Source organism: Ostrinia nubilalis, chromosome 7 (genome assembly GCF_963855985.1).
Source record: "Ostrinia nubilalis chromosome 7, ilOstNubi1.1, whole genome shotgun sequence".
Classification (NCBI taxonomy): Eukaryota; Metazoa; Arthropoda; class Insecta; order Lepidoptera; family Crambidae; genus Ostrinia; species Ostrinia nubilalis.
In genome coordinates, this window is record NC_087094.1 from 15,683,358 (window position 1) to 15,701,515 (window position 18,158).

General features: G+C 35.0%; 1 protein-coding gene across 1 annotated transcript in view; it reads left to right on the plus strand.

Annotated features, from left to right (window-relative positions):
- LOC135073401 (very long chain fatty acid elongase 4-like) overlaps window positions 1–17,516 on the plus strand; it is a 37,936-nt gene extending 20,420 nt beyond the window's left edge. The window contains exons 5-7 of the mRNA XM_063967581.1: window positions 624–751; window positions 9,064–9,213; window positions 17,303–17,516. Coding sequence (XP_063823651.1) covers window positions 624–751; window positions 9,064–9,213; window positions 17,303–17,386 — 362 coding nt within the window. The 3' untranslated portion in view covers window positions 17,387–17,516. The remainder of the gene's footprint in view (window positions 1–623; window positions 752–9,063; window positions 9,214–17,302) is intronic.
- Window positions 17,517–18,158: the final 642 nt, after the last annotated feature.

An 18,158-nucleotide genomic window follows, 5' to 3' on the forward strand; every position in this document is an offset into this window, starting at 1 on the left:
AAAGAATATAACATTTGCGGATATAACATAATGTATTAACGACTTCTACATTATTCTCGTACTACAAGACGCGAAAACGGGCTTATCGGTAACGTAATGGCAAGCAATCACCATAATACCATCTGCGACACCAGAAAAGTTGCTAATGCTTTGTCTGTCTTATTATGGTACGACACCCTTAAAAATACAGATATTTTTTCTTCGATGCCCCCATTTTGGATGACGCCACATCAAGCAAAACATTGTAGTATCTTATCCAATTATAATTGTGGCGAATTTGCAACAGATCTATAGAATAACTAGCGGCCGCCCGTGACTTCGTACGCGTGAACCCCGTTTGACCCCCTTAGGGGTAGAATTTTTCAAAATCCCGTCCTAGTGAGCACCTACGTTCTTAAAGGAACCCCCAACCAAATACAAAATTCGAGACTCCTAGCACTTGTAGTTTCTGAGATTTCGTGATGAGTGAGTCAGTCAGTCAGCGACCTTTCGCTTTTATAGATATGTTACGGTTAATGTGATAAATTGAAAATTATTAATAATAACCGGTTATTATGAATAATTACCGACAGTCGCGGTAAAAGATAGATATGCAGTTTTCTAAGAACATTTCCTTTTCACAGCATTCCTGCCCGCTATGGTGAACAGTGGGATCCACGTGCTGATGTACACTTACTACGGCCTGTCAGTCTTCGGGCCCACTGTCAGCAAGTACCTCTGGTGGAAGAAGTACCTCACAATCATGCAGCTGGTAAGTCTTCGTCGTTTGTAGAGCGACGTTGTTTTGTGCAGTAGGTATTGACTGCAATCACACCTGATGTTAAGTGAGATGCAGTCTAGGATGCTACATCATAATCATCATCATATTATTATCGGCCATTCTCAGATGAGCTAGTTTTTGCGTGTCCGGGCTGTTAAATCGTTAAAAATGACAAATTAGAGACATGCAAGTATTTTTATATGTTACTTAACAACCCCATCCAGTTGTGCATTAAATCATAGGCCTCTATTTTAAGTAGTTGTGACTTAATTAATTTCATGAACCTCTGTTCTCTAATTACCGTTACGCGTCCGCACACCGACTTAATGTTAAAACTTGGCTGTAATTTTTATGTCGTATAGATTTGGTTTACTCCATTCAACATTTTAAAGAGTACAAAAGATTGTCTTACGCATAGTAAAATATCTATTAAATAGAACCATTCTGTAAATAATTAGAATTAAAAAACTGCTTGTCCGAGCGAAAGTCCTAATTCCCGTGACGTTTTCTGTTTTTGGGCACACCAGCCTAAATAATAATATTTGACACATCATTTAGGCGCGCGGCGCGAGCCCTTAGTTAGTTCTAAGACCTGTTAGCAAGTAGACGTCTATTGCGTTGGCGTACCGTCGATGAATTGTGTAAGAGTATAATTACCATATCTTTGGTTTTCAATTTTTCTATTTACCATGTCCTTATTTTTATACTCGATTTTTGAAGGTAGATCCACGTTGTTAATTTAAATAGATTCAGTACTTTGGCCTTCATACGTTGTAGTAAGACAGTATTTGCATACGCTGAAGATTTTGGAAAGTTTGAAGAAAAACTATCGTTTTATAATTTCCATGTACTAATTACCGTATATTTATAATCACCGTTGTATGAAATTATCACCTACAAATTGCACTCACGATTGAATAAGTATGATTATAAAATATGAAATATACCTAGACTTTCGCATAACAACTGTACGGACTTTTCTTCCAATCTGACAATCAAAATTTTAAAAAACTTTCGTTAGAGTAACCTCGAAATAGATTCGATTTCATGACGAATGTTCAGCTTCAGTTGCTGCATGGTTGTTGGATTTAAGACTATATTTTAACCCCTAAGGTGACCCCACAAAAAGAAGTTACCTGGAGTGAAATCGGGGCTTTCTGATGGCCAAGAGATGTCACCCCTGCATGAAACATGTCTCGTACCAGATATTTATTTTTACTATTAGTATAATTGATATTAACATCTTAAATCATTAATTAATTCTAATATAATACCATTAACATCTATCCATAATACATTTGCCCTAAGAAGATGAGATTTTCCAACAGTAACACTTATCTGGCGTGATCACATTAAGAACAAAAGAGAACAAATCAACAGACAATGGGACTTTTCAAGGCAAGAGTGTATAGGCACTTTGTACCATCCTAAACTGCATCCTACCTGCTTTGTTATGCATAGAAAAAACTTCGTGATATGCAATGGTACAATGGGTACTGGACAGAAGAAGCTTGGAGAACAAACTATATACAAATGGATCCTAAAACCCATGTAGACATGGCATCGACTTAGCCTCGCAAATGTAGAAATACTTTAACGTTTTCAAAATAAAGTTTTAAAAAGTGGTTGGTTTACAAAGTCCACTGAAGTGATACCAAACGTCAAAGAGGGTGTGGAAAATCCTGTAAAGCTTACAACCAAAGACTAGACCTTCATGCAATCTATTTGCTGCATCCCTTATAAATTCTAAGAATTCTGCATTTAGACTCAGCGAATAGCATCAATCTGAAAACTTATTGTAAAAGAATCGAGGTGACAAATCATGGGATATGCTGAACTAGAACTGTCATTATTACAAATTCAATTTAATCTGATAATGGGTGATGTCTGATCGCAGATAGATTAAAAAGAGGAAAAATCACTTAAATCATTAATTAATTTTTCGATATATGCATATCCGAAAAATCAAATTTGTGAGATCTCCTGATCCATTATCTGTACGTTAAATCGTTTGTACCACATTGAAATCAAATAAATGATGATTAAGATTCTGATGAAATGTGACACGTAGCCCCTTCTGGCCGAAACTAAGTGTTCCTGTTATAGCCTTGATTATTGCAGTATACTGAAAATATCTTGATACAATAAATAATAGAAATGAGTGTTTTCCTTTTTTCAAAGGGTTATTAAGTGTACCTACAGCGTTTTTTATGACGCTATATATTTATATACAAATTTATCAATGCAAGATATTGTTTTCTTGCTATTTTACATATTTTTTCTAATTACCGTTAGATTAAGTATTAGCCTTATCTAATTACCGTGACCATAAAATTTTTGGGTCTCATTTACGCGAAAACCGCTTGGAATAATTTGACGCCTTAACGATTGTTAAATTCGTACTTTTCATGTGTTTCATATTTAAATGCGTTTAAGTCAATTAAGTCAAATTTCAAAAATGATATGGTAATTAGGCTGAGAACGCCTAATCGTGAGAATGACCGTTATCAGCCATAGGACGTCCACTGTTGAACACAGGCATCCCACTATGATTTCCATAATGATCTGCATCCAGCTTTTCTGCTACGTACCTTTATAAGGTCGTCGGTCCATCTTGTGGGTAGAATAGATGCTACATTGCATACATGCCCTATAAGCGCCTATTCACCCTTGCTTCCGACGTAGGAGGAGGGAAAAGTCGTCAAATGAAAAAAATGCCGTATATAGAGCGCCTTGGTCTGTAGATTGAGTAAGGTCTGTATATTTAAAGCTTTCGAATTTCAATTCGCATTATGATTGCCGAATTTGTGATTCTATTTTACGAGTAGAACTTTAATAATATAATAATTTCTATAAACTTAAAAAGAAGGCAGTAATAGTTAGGTGGTAGGTATATTACTATTATTTACAATGTACAGTCACGGAATGAAAAGGTTCGTCAGTTTTCAAATTGATTCCTTCAACGAATCGCGAGCACATATTACCTTTTGAAACTATGTTACAGAATAATCTCGAGTTAGAAAAAATAATCTTTAACTGTTCGTCAGTAGGTAAAGTTCAAAATTATTCAGATCAAAGTTGTTTGACGATTTATCTTGTCTAGAAGAATATTATGATTGATAAACTAAAACCTTCTTGTTGGTTCAACCTGCCATTATTATTTCTAATTAAATAAAAAAAACTATTGTCAATTGGTCAATGTCATCATTGCATTGCACATAGAAAAATAAACAAGCAAAACATTCGTTAGCAAACGTCATATTTATTTAAATGTTAGCAGCACTTTCTTGTACTGTTCTGTTGGCAGGTTTGACTCTTACAGTACCTATAGTCTATCCAATATAGCTTGATTAGAATGACAGCTGCCATCAAAAGTAACGACATAACTTTGTAGTAGCGATCAATGAGAGCTAAATATTGGCGGACAAGAAATAATTCATGTCTGACCTACAAACAATATTTTCGACGACAGTGCTTCCAATAAAAATATTAATTTCGTGTAAATAAAGCGTTAAATTACACCAATAAGTAGTAATGCGAAATTATAAAAATCAAGCTAGAGTATTAACGACGACGTCTCTACAAGGTTATCCTCGAGTTACAAAAATGTTAGTGATGGGACATATCGACAAATGTCATATTAAATTAAAACTATTTTTTTAACATATTTAACAAAAAATTTTCCTAACTAATTTTTTAACATATTTAAGTCAAGTTATACGTTTTTCTAAATGTTCACTATTAAAAACCAGAAAACATTTCATTCTTAAATAATCAAACATCGGAAATTAATCACCGGTAATTTTTTGGGTGTTCATAGCACCGTTGCTCTAGAAGATATGCCCACCGCCCTCTAGCGAGAGAAAAAAAAAAGTGAAGAACACTGATGATAATGACTACGACTTAAGTTGTACACCCTTGACATGAATTTTAAATTTTACTGTCTTTAAATTTAAATTATAATTGTCATTTTTATGAATAAAGATATGAAGAAAAATTGGGTGCATTTTTTATATCATTTTTTCGGAAACTTATCGATACATCTATGTGAACCGTACGAAACATTACACAGCACTAGTCACATTCGTTTGACAGCTGTCATTCTAATCAAGCTATTTTGGATAGACTATAGTGCAAGCGAAAACCGACACTAAGGTGACGAACCTTTTCATTCCGCGACTGTACCTAGGTACTACTCCAATGTCGAAAATGTATGTCCTTTTACCAGCTCAGTGTCAAAACTCCTTTTCCGAACTATTGGGATGGGAAAATATACTCTTAGATGTTTTTCCTACCCACGTCTTGCTGTCGTGTTGACTTTGTGACTGACAAGCCCTAACGTTGGTTCCGTGGCCTGTCAGCGGTCATCTTTATTAAAGACCCATCTCAGGGACGACATCTCTCGATACTTACGTGGGAGCGCAGACCTTTGACTTTACCTACGTCTTGAGTAAAGCCACGTTTTCACTAGGGGACATATCGCGGAGATAAGTCGTCCGACATTCACGTAGTTTGTCTCTGCAACTTTGTCCCTCGACATATGACTTGTTCACACTAGCCAGTAGTGAACAGTATGTCGCCCGAGGTCGCGTATGACGCGTGTCGCTTTGTCGACACAAAGCGACACGCATCCTCACTACTCAAAGGCTGTCGGGCGACTGTTGAGGGACACGAAGATCGCGCATGTCGACGCTCGCAGAGCATCGACAAGCGACGTCGGGCGACATCGCGCGGGACACGTGAATTTCGTGTCGGGCGACAGAGTCGCGGGACAAATGACTCCTAGTGAAAACGCGGCTTAAAGTATACACATACAGAGTGACACATTGGGGTCATCAAAAAAAGGTTTGATTCTACTGCTCAAATGTTACAACTTTCCTAAAGGAACAATATAAAAAAAATACATAGGTATATTGACGCCCCCATATTTGGATTACAATTTCTATATAAAAAGTTTTTTTGCAAGATTTGAACTTCATTCTCTTGGAGAAATCTGTTTCGTTTGAATAGTAGAATCAATCTTTTTGTTTATTCACCAACCAATAGGTCACTCAGTATACGCAAAAATAACATAAGTAGACCTTAGGTTGCGTGCGTGGGTGTTACAGACGAAAGAAATTTAAGAGAAACTGCAATCCAACGTAATCGTCTATAAAAAACAGCCATTTTGCGGTTCAGAACGAACTGCGATAATAGTATTCGTTTTGGGCAGTCGCGTAATCTGAAAGTTTGGAGAAAGTTCACGCTCAAATCTAATGTTATTTAATTGGCGAATACGCCATAGAAATATGAATTTAAATATGCCTATGTGATACTAATTTTGTGAACGTAGTTGCCACTTTAAGCGAAAATAGTGTAGATTTGTCAATGAAAGTGCACCATTATTGTAACTTTTCTTGTTAGTGCTACTACTCTGAAACTGGTTTGAAGATTTGACCGAGTTAGCATTCCTGAATAAGATTTGGTCGACTAATTAAGATCAGGGAGTAACTAGAGATGCAACCTGTTCTTGAAGTGATGCAATTTGAATCACTTAAGTTTCAGGTTGTATTTTGAATCTCAACTCTACGTAAACATTATGATTAATGCATTTGGTTTTAAAGTATGGAGGTAAAGTGAAATATTTGACTAAAATGTAAATAGCTGTATTACCTTTAACACTGAGCGGCGTGACACATGTTAATTTTTACAAAGGAAGTCTTAATTTGTAAATAAACATTAATCATAGACAGATTCCTACATAACAAAAAATCTTTACAACACTTTCTTGTTCAATTTGGTAGGCCAAACTGAAGAAACTGGCTGTACAGTATTGGGACGGAAAGGTGTGGTTAGTCCCGTTTCGTATACCTACTTAACACCATTTATTAATTTTCTCGGTCTTTCTCGGTGCGCCAACAATATTTTGAAATCTCCACTTTTAAGACTCACTATTCAACCAACTTGGAGCAGTAATCTAAAGGCCCTCGCCCACGGCGATTTTTTGTAGCGATGCAGTCGCGCTGCTGTAGTGCGTTAGTAGCGCGTTGGCATCACTTCGGTAGTGCGTTGCAAATGCGACTAACGCGCGTTAGTAGCGATGCTGTCGCCGTGAGCGAGGGCCCTAAGTTGGCGTAATACGAGGCGCAGCGCAGAGCAGCTTTCAAACTAACTAGCAGCTGTCAAAAACGTTACGCTACCTCACGCTTTCCGATGTCACTATTCAATTTTATTAATCACCCAGTGACCACCGTTAATTTAAACATCTGCATACATTTAATTAATTCAAATTCAAACAAACATGTTATATTAATTCGAATAAATTATTATCTTGACACTGGGACATAATTCAAAAAATAAAGTTATTGATTGTTTGCGTGTTCGATTATCACTCGAAAAGTTTTAAATCAAATCTAAACGAATCTTAATTCAATGATCATCATTATAATGATACGTTTTTAATTATAATCTTACCATATTAACCTTTGTAAGTATCGATTAAACTGTTAACCTCTATCGTTTTGTATCTGGATTATTTTACACCTTCAATTAATTCATTGAGAGTTTTCTCTTCACTTTGAAACCAGTTTGAGCCAGTGGCCGCGTAACGTAAAGATAACACGTATCACGTTACGTCTTGGATAGATAATTACGAGGCAGTTATTGATTACACGTTGAATTGATCCGCTGAGCTTTTGGATTCCGATGAGAAAACGATTGAGGTATGTTGAATTTGAGGATGTCTAGACTGTACAATAATTTAAGAAAGGTCAGATATGAATTATTATGAATAATCAGACATTACCTGGACAATATCTTAATGAGGACAACTAAATTCTTTATTAGTTTATCCTGAACTAAATGATGAACTATGTTCTTAAGTAAAATCACAATTAGCTTTCCAATTTAGTTACAAAATAAACCTGTTACAACCAGAGACATATTTATTCTTCAGAAACGGTGTCAAATGACCCATTAATATAAATGTGATAGTTTGTGAGGATCTATGACAAACTAAATTTCACGTGGGCGAAGCCACGGGCAAAAGCTAGCACCTATCTACATATTTGAAGCAAAAGCCTACGAGTAGTAAGCCCAGTGGCTTCGGTGTCGGACTGGCCGAATCGAGAACCGAGGAACGCGTGTTCGAACACTACCTACGCTGGATTAGTGTAATGAATCTGCTCGTAACACAATATTTTTTACAGTTTTACCACGAGGGGTAAAAGGGACTTTTTAAAGAAACCAAAGCAATCATTTGTTTGTATTTTTTGTGTGTTGTTTCATTTACATAATCTGAATATTTTACTGCTTTATGGCCTCTATTGCTACCGCTCTCTCCAACAATGGCATTCGCAGAATAACAGCGTCATGTTCTGGGTTCTACTGCCTCCGAGCATGACACATGCTGAGCGGTAGCCTTTTGGCTCTAACTCCCTATAATCCAACTGTGTAATTGTAATTTTTTATTTGTGTTAGAACAAAAATAAAGGTTTTTCTTTCTTTCTGTAAAAATGACTGTGTTTCGTCGGCCGATTGGTGTGGTGGTTCGAAACGGACTACTATTCCGGAGGTTGCGGGTTCGATTCCCGCACAGTACAAACATTTGTGTGCATGAACATATTTGTTTGTATTGGACTGGGTGTTTTCTATGTATAATATGTATGTATTTACAAAAAAAAAAGTATTTAAGTATGTTTATATCCGTTGTCTAGTACCCATAGTACAAGCTTTGCTTTGTTTGGGACTAGAAAAGCGCAGTGTAAAAATGTCCAAGGATATTTATTTATTATTTACTAGCGGCCGCCCAAGACTTCGTACGCGTGAATCCCGTTTTACCCCCTTCATCTATCTTACGCGGTTAAGATTTTTTCATACAAATGTTTTTTCCCGCTAACTCCCATTCCCATGGGAATTTTGCAATATCCTGTTGTAACTAAGCTTTAAGTTGAATAAGGTATCTGCATGCCAAATTTCAAGCGTCTAACTTAAGCGGTTTAGATTTTTCATACAAAAGGATTTTCCCGCTAATTCCCGTTCCCGTGGGAATTCCTAAGTATACTATAACCTGCCCAGGAGTATGAAGAATAATTGTACCAAGTTTCGTTAAAATCCGTCTAGTAGTTTTTGTTTCTATAAGGAACATACAGACAGACAGACCGACAAAAATTTTACTGATTGCATTTTTGGCATCAGTATCGATCACTAATCACCCCCTGATAGTTATTTTGAAAATATATTTCATGTACAGAATTGACCTCTCTACAGATTTATTATAAGTATAGATTTCTTTCAATCAAAACAAATGTTTAATTCACTTCCAGATTCAGTTCACCTGCGCCCTGGTCCTCGGCATCAACGGCATCCGGACCGGCTGCGAGTTCCCACTGTGGATGCACTACGTGCTCATCATCTACATGATCTCCTTCATCATCCTCTTCGGAAACTTCTACATGAAGGCGTATATTGCTAAGGTGAGTGAGGAATGCCTGTTTAATATAAAGGCCCGTGTCCTGCGTGCCCAAACAACTGCACGCAGGAAGATTTAATGAATGTATGATCTTCTGTTCAAAGCATTTACATTGAGTCATGAAGTCTTATTCAGGTTCGTGTAGTAATGATCTAAGATTGAATGATATTTCCGTTATCTAGTCGTCTTAACATCACCTCAGAAGTTTGCTTTCGTAGGTCATTAAATTAAACAAAATACTTTTATCGTTAATTATAAATATTATTTTACACCGATTGCTTTAATGTAATTTTCAGGAAATCCAAACTTATTCGACAACTTAAATCTTATTTTGGATCCTTTGAAATAAGTCTTATTTTGTATCCTTTGAAGCTGCAATTTTAACTATTAACTTCGTTGTTTATAATATTATATTGTTTGATATTTTCTTGCAATACCACTCCTTTGCTGTAAAAGGGGATGTAGAGACGAAATTTGATCTAAGACTTAAGGGAATAGCTTTTGAGTTACACTGTCAAAGGGCTAACAAGAAGGGTGGAGGTTATAGATCTACAATAATTCGCAGTGTATATTCGTAAAATACGGATTTTTACTTTGTTACACATGCCGGTGAAAGCCCGGGACTCTACGTGGTCTCACACCAGACCACGTAGCAATGTAACTTAGAAATTTTCCTACAAAACAGCCAGATGTCAAACAAGAGATAAAAATGCGTCACTTACTCATAATCATATCAGCTAGTTGATTCAAGTTCTCGTACCATTCTATAAAAGTAATGAAGACTCCTGTCCCGTTCCTGTACCTGTAGACAAAGACAAAATGATTTCATAAAAAGTCAGAAATGTACGTGAATGATTTAGTTGATAATTTAAACTAAACTACGAGTATAACTCAAAGTTAAAGCTCCTCTATTCCGTATCTTTCACGAATTTTTAAGCAAGACAATTAAATAGTCCCAAATTAATCTAAGCTTTTACGCTTTATACGCTGGACAATTTACCTACGTTATTCACTGGGTCTGTAGGTAAATAGTAACCCAAGTAATTGAAAGGATTACACGTAACAAAAACGATTGTCCACTTTTTGCTAAACCCCCGGATCAGTCCCGGCGGGTTCGGTTTGTCACAGGTCACTCGCACATCAGTGGTTTAGTGGACCCGGGACAACAGACCCACTTTTTGCTCTGGAATTATATAGCTTCATACCAACAAAAAATCTAAACCTTAATAATACGAGTAATTGCATAAAAACAAAACGCGTGTGGTTGCTTAAATAGGTTTTTTCAGCGCTTTTACTGTGGGGAATATTTTGTAAGAGCTTTTTAATGTGTGCGTGGGTCGAATTGAAGTACACTACTAATCGAAAAATAGATGCATGGAATCATATTTCTATCGGACTGTCAGGTTGACTCAAACCTCCAATAACTAAACTGAGAAAAATAAAAAACGCACAAATAGTATTAACATTTATAGGATTTGCCTGAAATCGAATCTAGAAAGTCCAAATCCAAGTCCGAAGCTATTTGACCACAAAGGCTTTGGTAAATTTTTTACTGCCTTTGAAGAGCAAGATAAACCAGAAAAAGACCTAATCCAATTTGCAAAAGTAACCCTTCTAGAACTTTGTTAACCTAACAAGATTCATTCCATAACTCATTTCATTAGCTACTTGTTTTGTTGTTTCAGATTGTTTAAGTAAGGTTTTGAAATCATAGTCTATCAAAAAACTTTTTCTTTATCGCCCATTTCTCGGTCAAAATAGTTTTTCAAGAATTTTAAAACACAATTGCTTACCTCTAAATTTAATGCACATCGTTATGTTATAAAATTGTGGTTTCTCCTTAAAATAACTGTTATTTCACCTCTTCTTTTTTAAACTAAACCAATCAGTTAATTTTTCTGCCAAAACATATCAGCGGTATTAGTTTGAAAAGTAACTAGGACATAGCCAGAATTTATAATATTAATACAGATGTGTTCTGAATTATTTAAATTAGATGAGTTTACATAATTTGTGAAAAGTTGTAATAGTACAACATTTGCATTGAGGTTACTACGCTCACGGCGGCGCAAAGACTTTGGTCGAAGTTAGTTGATAAGATAAAGTATATTGATTTAATGAGCGGTGTAAATTAATTATTAAACATACGCTTTTATGCTAATGTATACTAATGCCGCCATGATGAATGCTAGAAAGCACCCGACTTGACACTTCACACTAGTAGTGATGGGCCCAGCTCATATTATGAGCCCATTTTTCAATGACCGGTTTTTGGAGCTTAATGAATTTTTGTGTTTGTGTCGATGACATCTGTTTGTGAATAAAATGTGTATCTGTGAATAAAACAATATGTCAAAGTATATTCCTACTTTTAATTATTACATAGCAAAATTAAATAATGCACGCAGCACAAACTAAGTTCGATTGTTTTGACATCGTTCAGAAAACAAAACGAAAAGTTAACATTGTTGTTCTGTTTAAAATGTATACGAGGTTTAAAAACCATCTCTAAATCATGAAATTCCTACGGGAAACATTTCAACAAAACACTTCAAAAATTTCGACTTTTGATTGAAATGGATTATAAATGCATGGAATTTATTAAACAGGATAAATGGAAATCAAAACAATAAGTTCGTTTATAAAATCGTGATGTATTTTGATATTTTGACCGAAAGATTTTAACTATCCTGTAATTACTTACATTTTAGTTAAAATAGAAACTTCTCAATGGACGTCATAATCAATTTCATTATTTTGTCAGTTAGTTTAAACTTATAAACACGGTATTGATACTAAACATAATGTATTAAGTCGGTAAATGTTAACGTTTTTTAGACAATAGGTACCTACTCGTAATACCAATTTCGTGTATCTTTATTTTCGCTTGTAATGATTTTATTTTTTGTTAAAAAAATAAACTTTTCAATGACCTTTTACAATCAATTTAATATATTACCAATTACCTAGCTATTATTAACACAGTATTGTTACTAAAATTGTCTGTTTTGTTCGTAAATATTGACCTTTGTAAGTTACCAAATTATTTCATTAATATTTTAGAGGTTAAAGTAAACCCTTTCTCGGAAAAGCGTCTCAAGTTGAGGCAAATAGAAAAATATTTACTTTTTGTTTATTTCTCTCGATATCGAATTAATAAACCAAAGCCCCCGACAACAGACTTTGAACTTTTCTGTAAATAGTAACGATACAAATGTAACAAAATGAAAAGTCATCAGTTTCATTGATCTCTTCATCATTGAAACTCAAAAGAACCGGAAGTTCGTAGTCTAAGAAACATTTTGTGTAGATAATTCCGTATCAATGTTATCCGGCTTTATTTGTTTGCAAACTTGCCATTTATTTATGTACGCAACTAGCGGCCGCCCGCGACTTCATACGCGTGGATCCCGTTTTACCCCCTTAGTTTCGTAAAATCCTTTCTTAGCGGATGCCTACGTCATAACATCTACCTGTACGCCAAATAATAACCCGATCCGTCTAGTGGTTTGGGCTGTGCGTTGATAGATCACTATGTCAGTCAGTCAGTCAGTCACCTTTGTGTTTTATATATTTATAGAAGACTTGTCGACATACCACAATTGCTCCGAGAACACATTCACATTTAAAAACGAAACTGTGTTAATGGCACGAACTGTACCACTTAATTCGAGCAGTTACTTAATTACCGTGCAAAATTTAGCCACAGTTATGCAAAAAGCCACAATCGCACATAATAATGATCTCGTATTAATCAACAACAGCTGATCTTACGCAACTAAGTTCCGAGTGAAAGTGACTTACGTAATCGCTGTGGCTAGTTCCGTTATTCGAATCTGCTTTCATAGCTCTTAAGCGTACAGTCAGGTGCATGTGTGTAGAGTAATTCAGGTAAAATAGGAAGTAAAATTTTATTGACTGACGGAAAAAAAATGGGAAAAAAAGGAAAAATAATATGTAGAGTCTATATTAAAACATGTTTTGGGGTGCATTTTTAAGCTATTTTTATGCAAAAGTTCAGATGCCCACAGTGGCAAACGTAATCCCATCGTCTTATTGCCGACAGCATAGAGGTCAATCTTATATTATACAAAAACATTTACGACTCCAGCTTCAAGTGTAAGGCCGCAATTTTTATACTGCCAGTAAAGATGCGTTTGTCAGTGAAACATGCATAGTATTTCTGTAACTATAAAGGTGCGTACGGATTGCGCGTACCCTGGTACGCGTACTCAGTTTACGCGTATCCGGAACATACATGGACTGTATGTCCATACATACATGGACTGGTCCATACATACATGGACTAGGCGTTCCAGATACGCGTAAACTGAGTACGCGTACCAGGGTACGCGCAATCCGTACGCACCTTACCATTAATTAATTAATTGACAATTTGTTGAACAAGAATGGTTTCAAGCTTCGGAGGGTAAGCTAAGCTGACGTACCTATCGCCGGCATGATCTAATTGAGCAATGTCAGGGAATTGCTTGTCAGTTCTCAGTTCAGTCAGGCTAAAATTAGGATAGTGACGTCAGATATTACACGCCAAAAGTATACATAATAAATTGTATTTCTCTTTGACCGACAAAATTGTGTAACATATACCTACAACTTTATTTATGTGTAACGTGTGTTTACCATAAAAGAGTGATTAGGAATATGTAACAGGATTTAAACTTGATTTTTTGCATAGGTCAGTTATTTCATGAATCTAGATTTAATTTGTAATCTGTGTCCTGTCATCGGAATTGGCTTTATCAACAGGCTAACTGGAGAACTACTTCAGATTAGTTTTGAGTCCCAGGACAGCATGACTATTAGAAGTAACCCTTCGTTAATTGGGTATGATTGGCAGCGAGCGTTGAGGATGTGCCAATGTTGGGCACCAGCAGGGAAAACTAACTACAATTTGTGTAGCTACTTTGGATGTAATTTAGGTTCACAGTGATTTGATATGACAAATTTCAAATATCGAATTCGTTGTTACTGAAAAAAATTTGGAAAGCACCTTATGTCGATATTTTTTTTCATCCAATTGTACTGCGTAACTGACCATAGTTCTGTAAGAGATATAATGAGATTTTAACGGCCGCGTCAGAAATCCAAATTTCTTGAGTCTGACGAAATTTGCAATTCTAATGGGACATGTAATGTGTGTGGTTTTTTTTTTTAACGTTAACTGGACACTTGGACAATTTTCGACACATTGTCCGTAATTTTTAATGGTATCTGAACTTTCTTTCCTACAATAACAACATTAACTAGTGAGTGATAATATTAAAAAAATATTTCAAAATGTCACTGTTATAATACAAATAGTTTCTCTTTGCATTTTGTTCATCATCATTCAATCTACTCTAGCCCTCTAACTAAACAAATGGATAATTTGGCCTACACTCCTCACGTTGATCAGACCAGTTGGGTACCGGTAGACCTGATAACCTGGTATCCACGGGAAGATGGAGTTATCGTATTCTACTTTGCCGGAACCACACGGTACACAACCCAAACAGATTCATCTGTGCATCTTGGCAGCATCTGATTAATTTTAAACGTTTGTGCATTGTTATTTATTTTTTTCTAACTTGGGTGGTTTGACTATAAATATGATTTATCATCGTCAAAATCACTTGTGCACAGAGAGTTTAACTCTTGACCTATAGAGATCATAGATAAATATTTCACTTTCTAAAAGAACAATAGATAAATAAATTTATTTTGACTCTTACTTTAAGCACGAGTATCTCATGAGGCTAGAGCCCTGCCGAATAATTCAATCAGACCAATACTCGTATGTCTAAAAGTGACTTTCGAAGCACGGATTCAATTTCTGAAACAAGTTTATTTACCTACAATGTACCAAACAACCACCATGCAATCACATAGCATTAAATTTTTATTTCCAGGTGGAACCTCTAGTAACTAGCCTAGACCTAGTACCTCTTGATCAAAGAAGTAAAACTCTCTTTCCGCTAGACCATGGAGATACTATCTCTTAAACCTTCTCGTTATCCACCGTATATTATGTATATGCATGTATTTATGTAGGTATATATATATATTTTGTATTAATTTATATTATAATATTTTATGTATATTGTATTAGATTTTATTTTTTTGTATTTGTACTATTTTGCACCGCCTACTTAAATTCTCTGTTTTGTTTAATTTTCTGGTTAGCTGGAAGAGAATGCCACATGGCATTAAGCTCGCCTGTTGTACCACTGTATTTTTATGTGTGCAATAAAGATTTTAAATAAATAAATAAATACTACCAAAGCAATGATGCTGGATCTATAGTAATTTCATCAGATGGCTACGATATTATCCATTGTCCGATATTGCTATACCACCAGTTGTATAGCTTTATATTATTATAGCTATACAAGACATAAGGCACATACATTTCACCAACATTATATCGTGGAAGAGAAACGTGGCGATATTTTGTCCATAAAACTATTATTTCGTCATGCGTTATTAATAATTTTCTTGCTGTACAAAGTTTAAAGAAATTTATTATTATAATTTAAATCACTGTTTGAATATTTCATTGGACACATTGTATCTGCCACAGACAAATACCTATTCTGCAATTCAATGTTTTCAATTCAAAGACTTAAGAAGACTGTTTTCTTAAGTGTCCTTAAATTAACTTCATAATTTATCCATCACCCAAGATACAATCTGTGCCTAATTTCGATTTCTCGGTACAAATATAACTAATTTTGTTTAGGAGTTATTAGACAGAAATATATATTATGTTGCAGATTTTTATTTCTTAAGAAACGTCCTTAATGTAAGCTTAGGCGCAAAAAATATTTATTCCTGTCATAGGTATGCTTATTAATAGACTAATTAACATTTTGTTAATTTTGTCAAAACATTTCAGGACTTCTTTGTATTTAAGGAACTTAATTAAATTAAGTAGGTAGTCTTACAAACTCAAAGTTAATTAAGCCGACGTTTTATGTATGATATACTAAGAATCTTCATATTTTTTACAGTCATAACATAAAATTATTTGAGTTTAAATTTGCTAAAAATATCTAATTACCTAAGTACTGTAATCTTCTGGATCTCAATTTAGAAATCAAATATTATAATCGTGATCTGAACGTCTATTTTTATCCCAAAACTATGCCTTTATTTAAAAGTAATCCACGCCGAAACAAGATAATAATATGACCAAAATTCCTTAACTTAATGAAAATGGGTACGAAAATTAAAGCCGCGGTCTCGACACCCCAATTAATAGTGATTGATGATTTCAAAAGCTTTTTCAGTGCTTTGCCTTCGAAAACATTTACAAATTTTAATATTTCTGAAGATTAATTATTTTTTTACTAAGTACCCATCTAAATACAAAAAGATCAGAATTGTTTTCGGTCTTTTAAGGACAATATTTTCATAATAAACATTTTGTTTGTCCTCAAAATGATTGCTATACTTTCAGATTCAGTCTTTTTGACTTAACAGAGTTTCAGTTACGTTTTGACAGTACAGATTGCAAAAGGAAATGTAAACCTAACTGCTCTAGTAGCTGCTATCTAAGAACCAAAAAATACAAAACTGATGTTCGTTTGCTCGAATTCGAATTCGTCAGTCCCAGTTGGCCATAGGGTCTGCTCTAATGAACGCAATTTGGAGAGAACGGAAGTGATGTCACATTTTTACCAGATTTGGCAAACACTGAGGATGTCAACATTGTCAGTGTGATTTACAATAACTGTGATCACTACACATACATATTGACGTCCAAACTAAATAATTATGCCTATATTGAAAAAGTATTTTCGTCCATACATAGATTGGTTATGTGTGTACCTAGTCATAAAAATTAAGATTATAGTTTAAGTGTTCAATACGAAAAAATGATATTATGACACATTCTTTAAGCTCAACTGAGCTGGATTTCGTATTTCAAGATTTTTTAAGCTCACATTGAAAATAAAATTAGCTTAGGTACACTTACTTAGGGGATGACCATGCTCATACACTCAATTAGAGACCTGCTCCACGAACCGGCTATAAAATAGTTGACAGTGACATTTATTTCTTTGTTTACTAACTCTTTCTCTTTGTTACAGGGGAGCAAATGTATGGAGGTGAGATACGGCCAATGCTTAGACGACGAAGAAACCATCGCCAAGAGGAAACTGAAGAACAATTGATAATAATTTACTTAATAATATAGAACTTATTTATTCTTTTAGCATTTAACAATTAGTTAGAGCTCTCTAAGTTACCTAGATTTTGATAACGCTTTGTAAACATGCGATGAGTAAATGTTGTTGTTGGGTATTTTTGTTTATTTGTGTAACATTTTCTTATCCAAACCTCCTTTCCTCCGTAAAAGTATCCCTTGTGGATTCGAACCTAGACTCCTGCTGAATTTAAAAAAGCATTTAATTCAGATACGGGACTATTCACACATCTCGTTCCCACCGCTGCAACTCCTGTGTAGCCAGGATCTACGGCTTGACCGCCAATAAAAACCCAACCAGTGAAGGTCAAGTTTGTTTGTTTTTAATTCAGATAACTGAGATAAGTACATAAAGTGTTAGTAATAATTCATTTTGCCTACAGACAGTCAAAATATTGATAACTAGCTTTTGTACAAATCGGCATAAATTATAGTCTATATATTAATCTGGGTTATAAACGATAACACTGCAAAGTTTCAACAATATCCGTTCAGTAGTTTTTGCGTGAAAGAGTAACAAACATCCAGACATCCATACAAACTTTCACCTTTATAATATTAGTAGGATATATTCCAAATGCCATCATTAACTGAATGTGGGCAAAATGTTTTAAAAAAAATACTGGATCAGAAGCAAAGCACTACAGACCAGGGGTCCGATCTTAATTCTTAATAATTATGTAAATAAATAAGAGGTCCGTTGACTTCATCACTCAAATGGCAATAATACACGGTCTCCA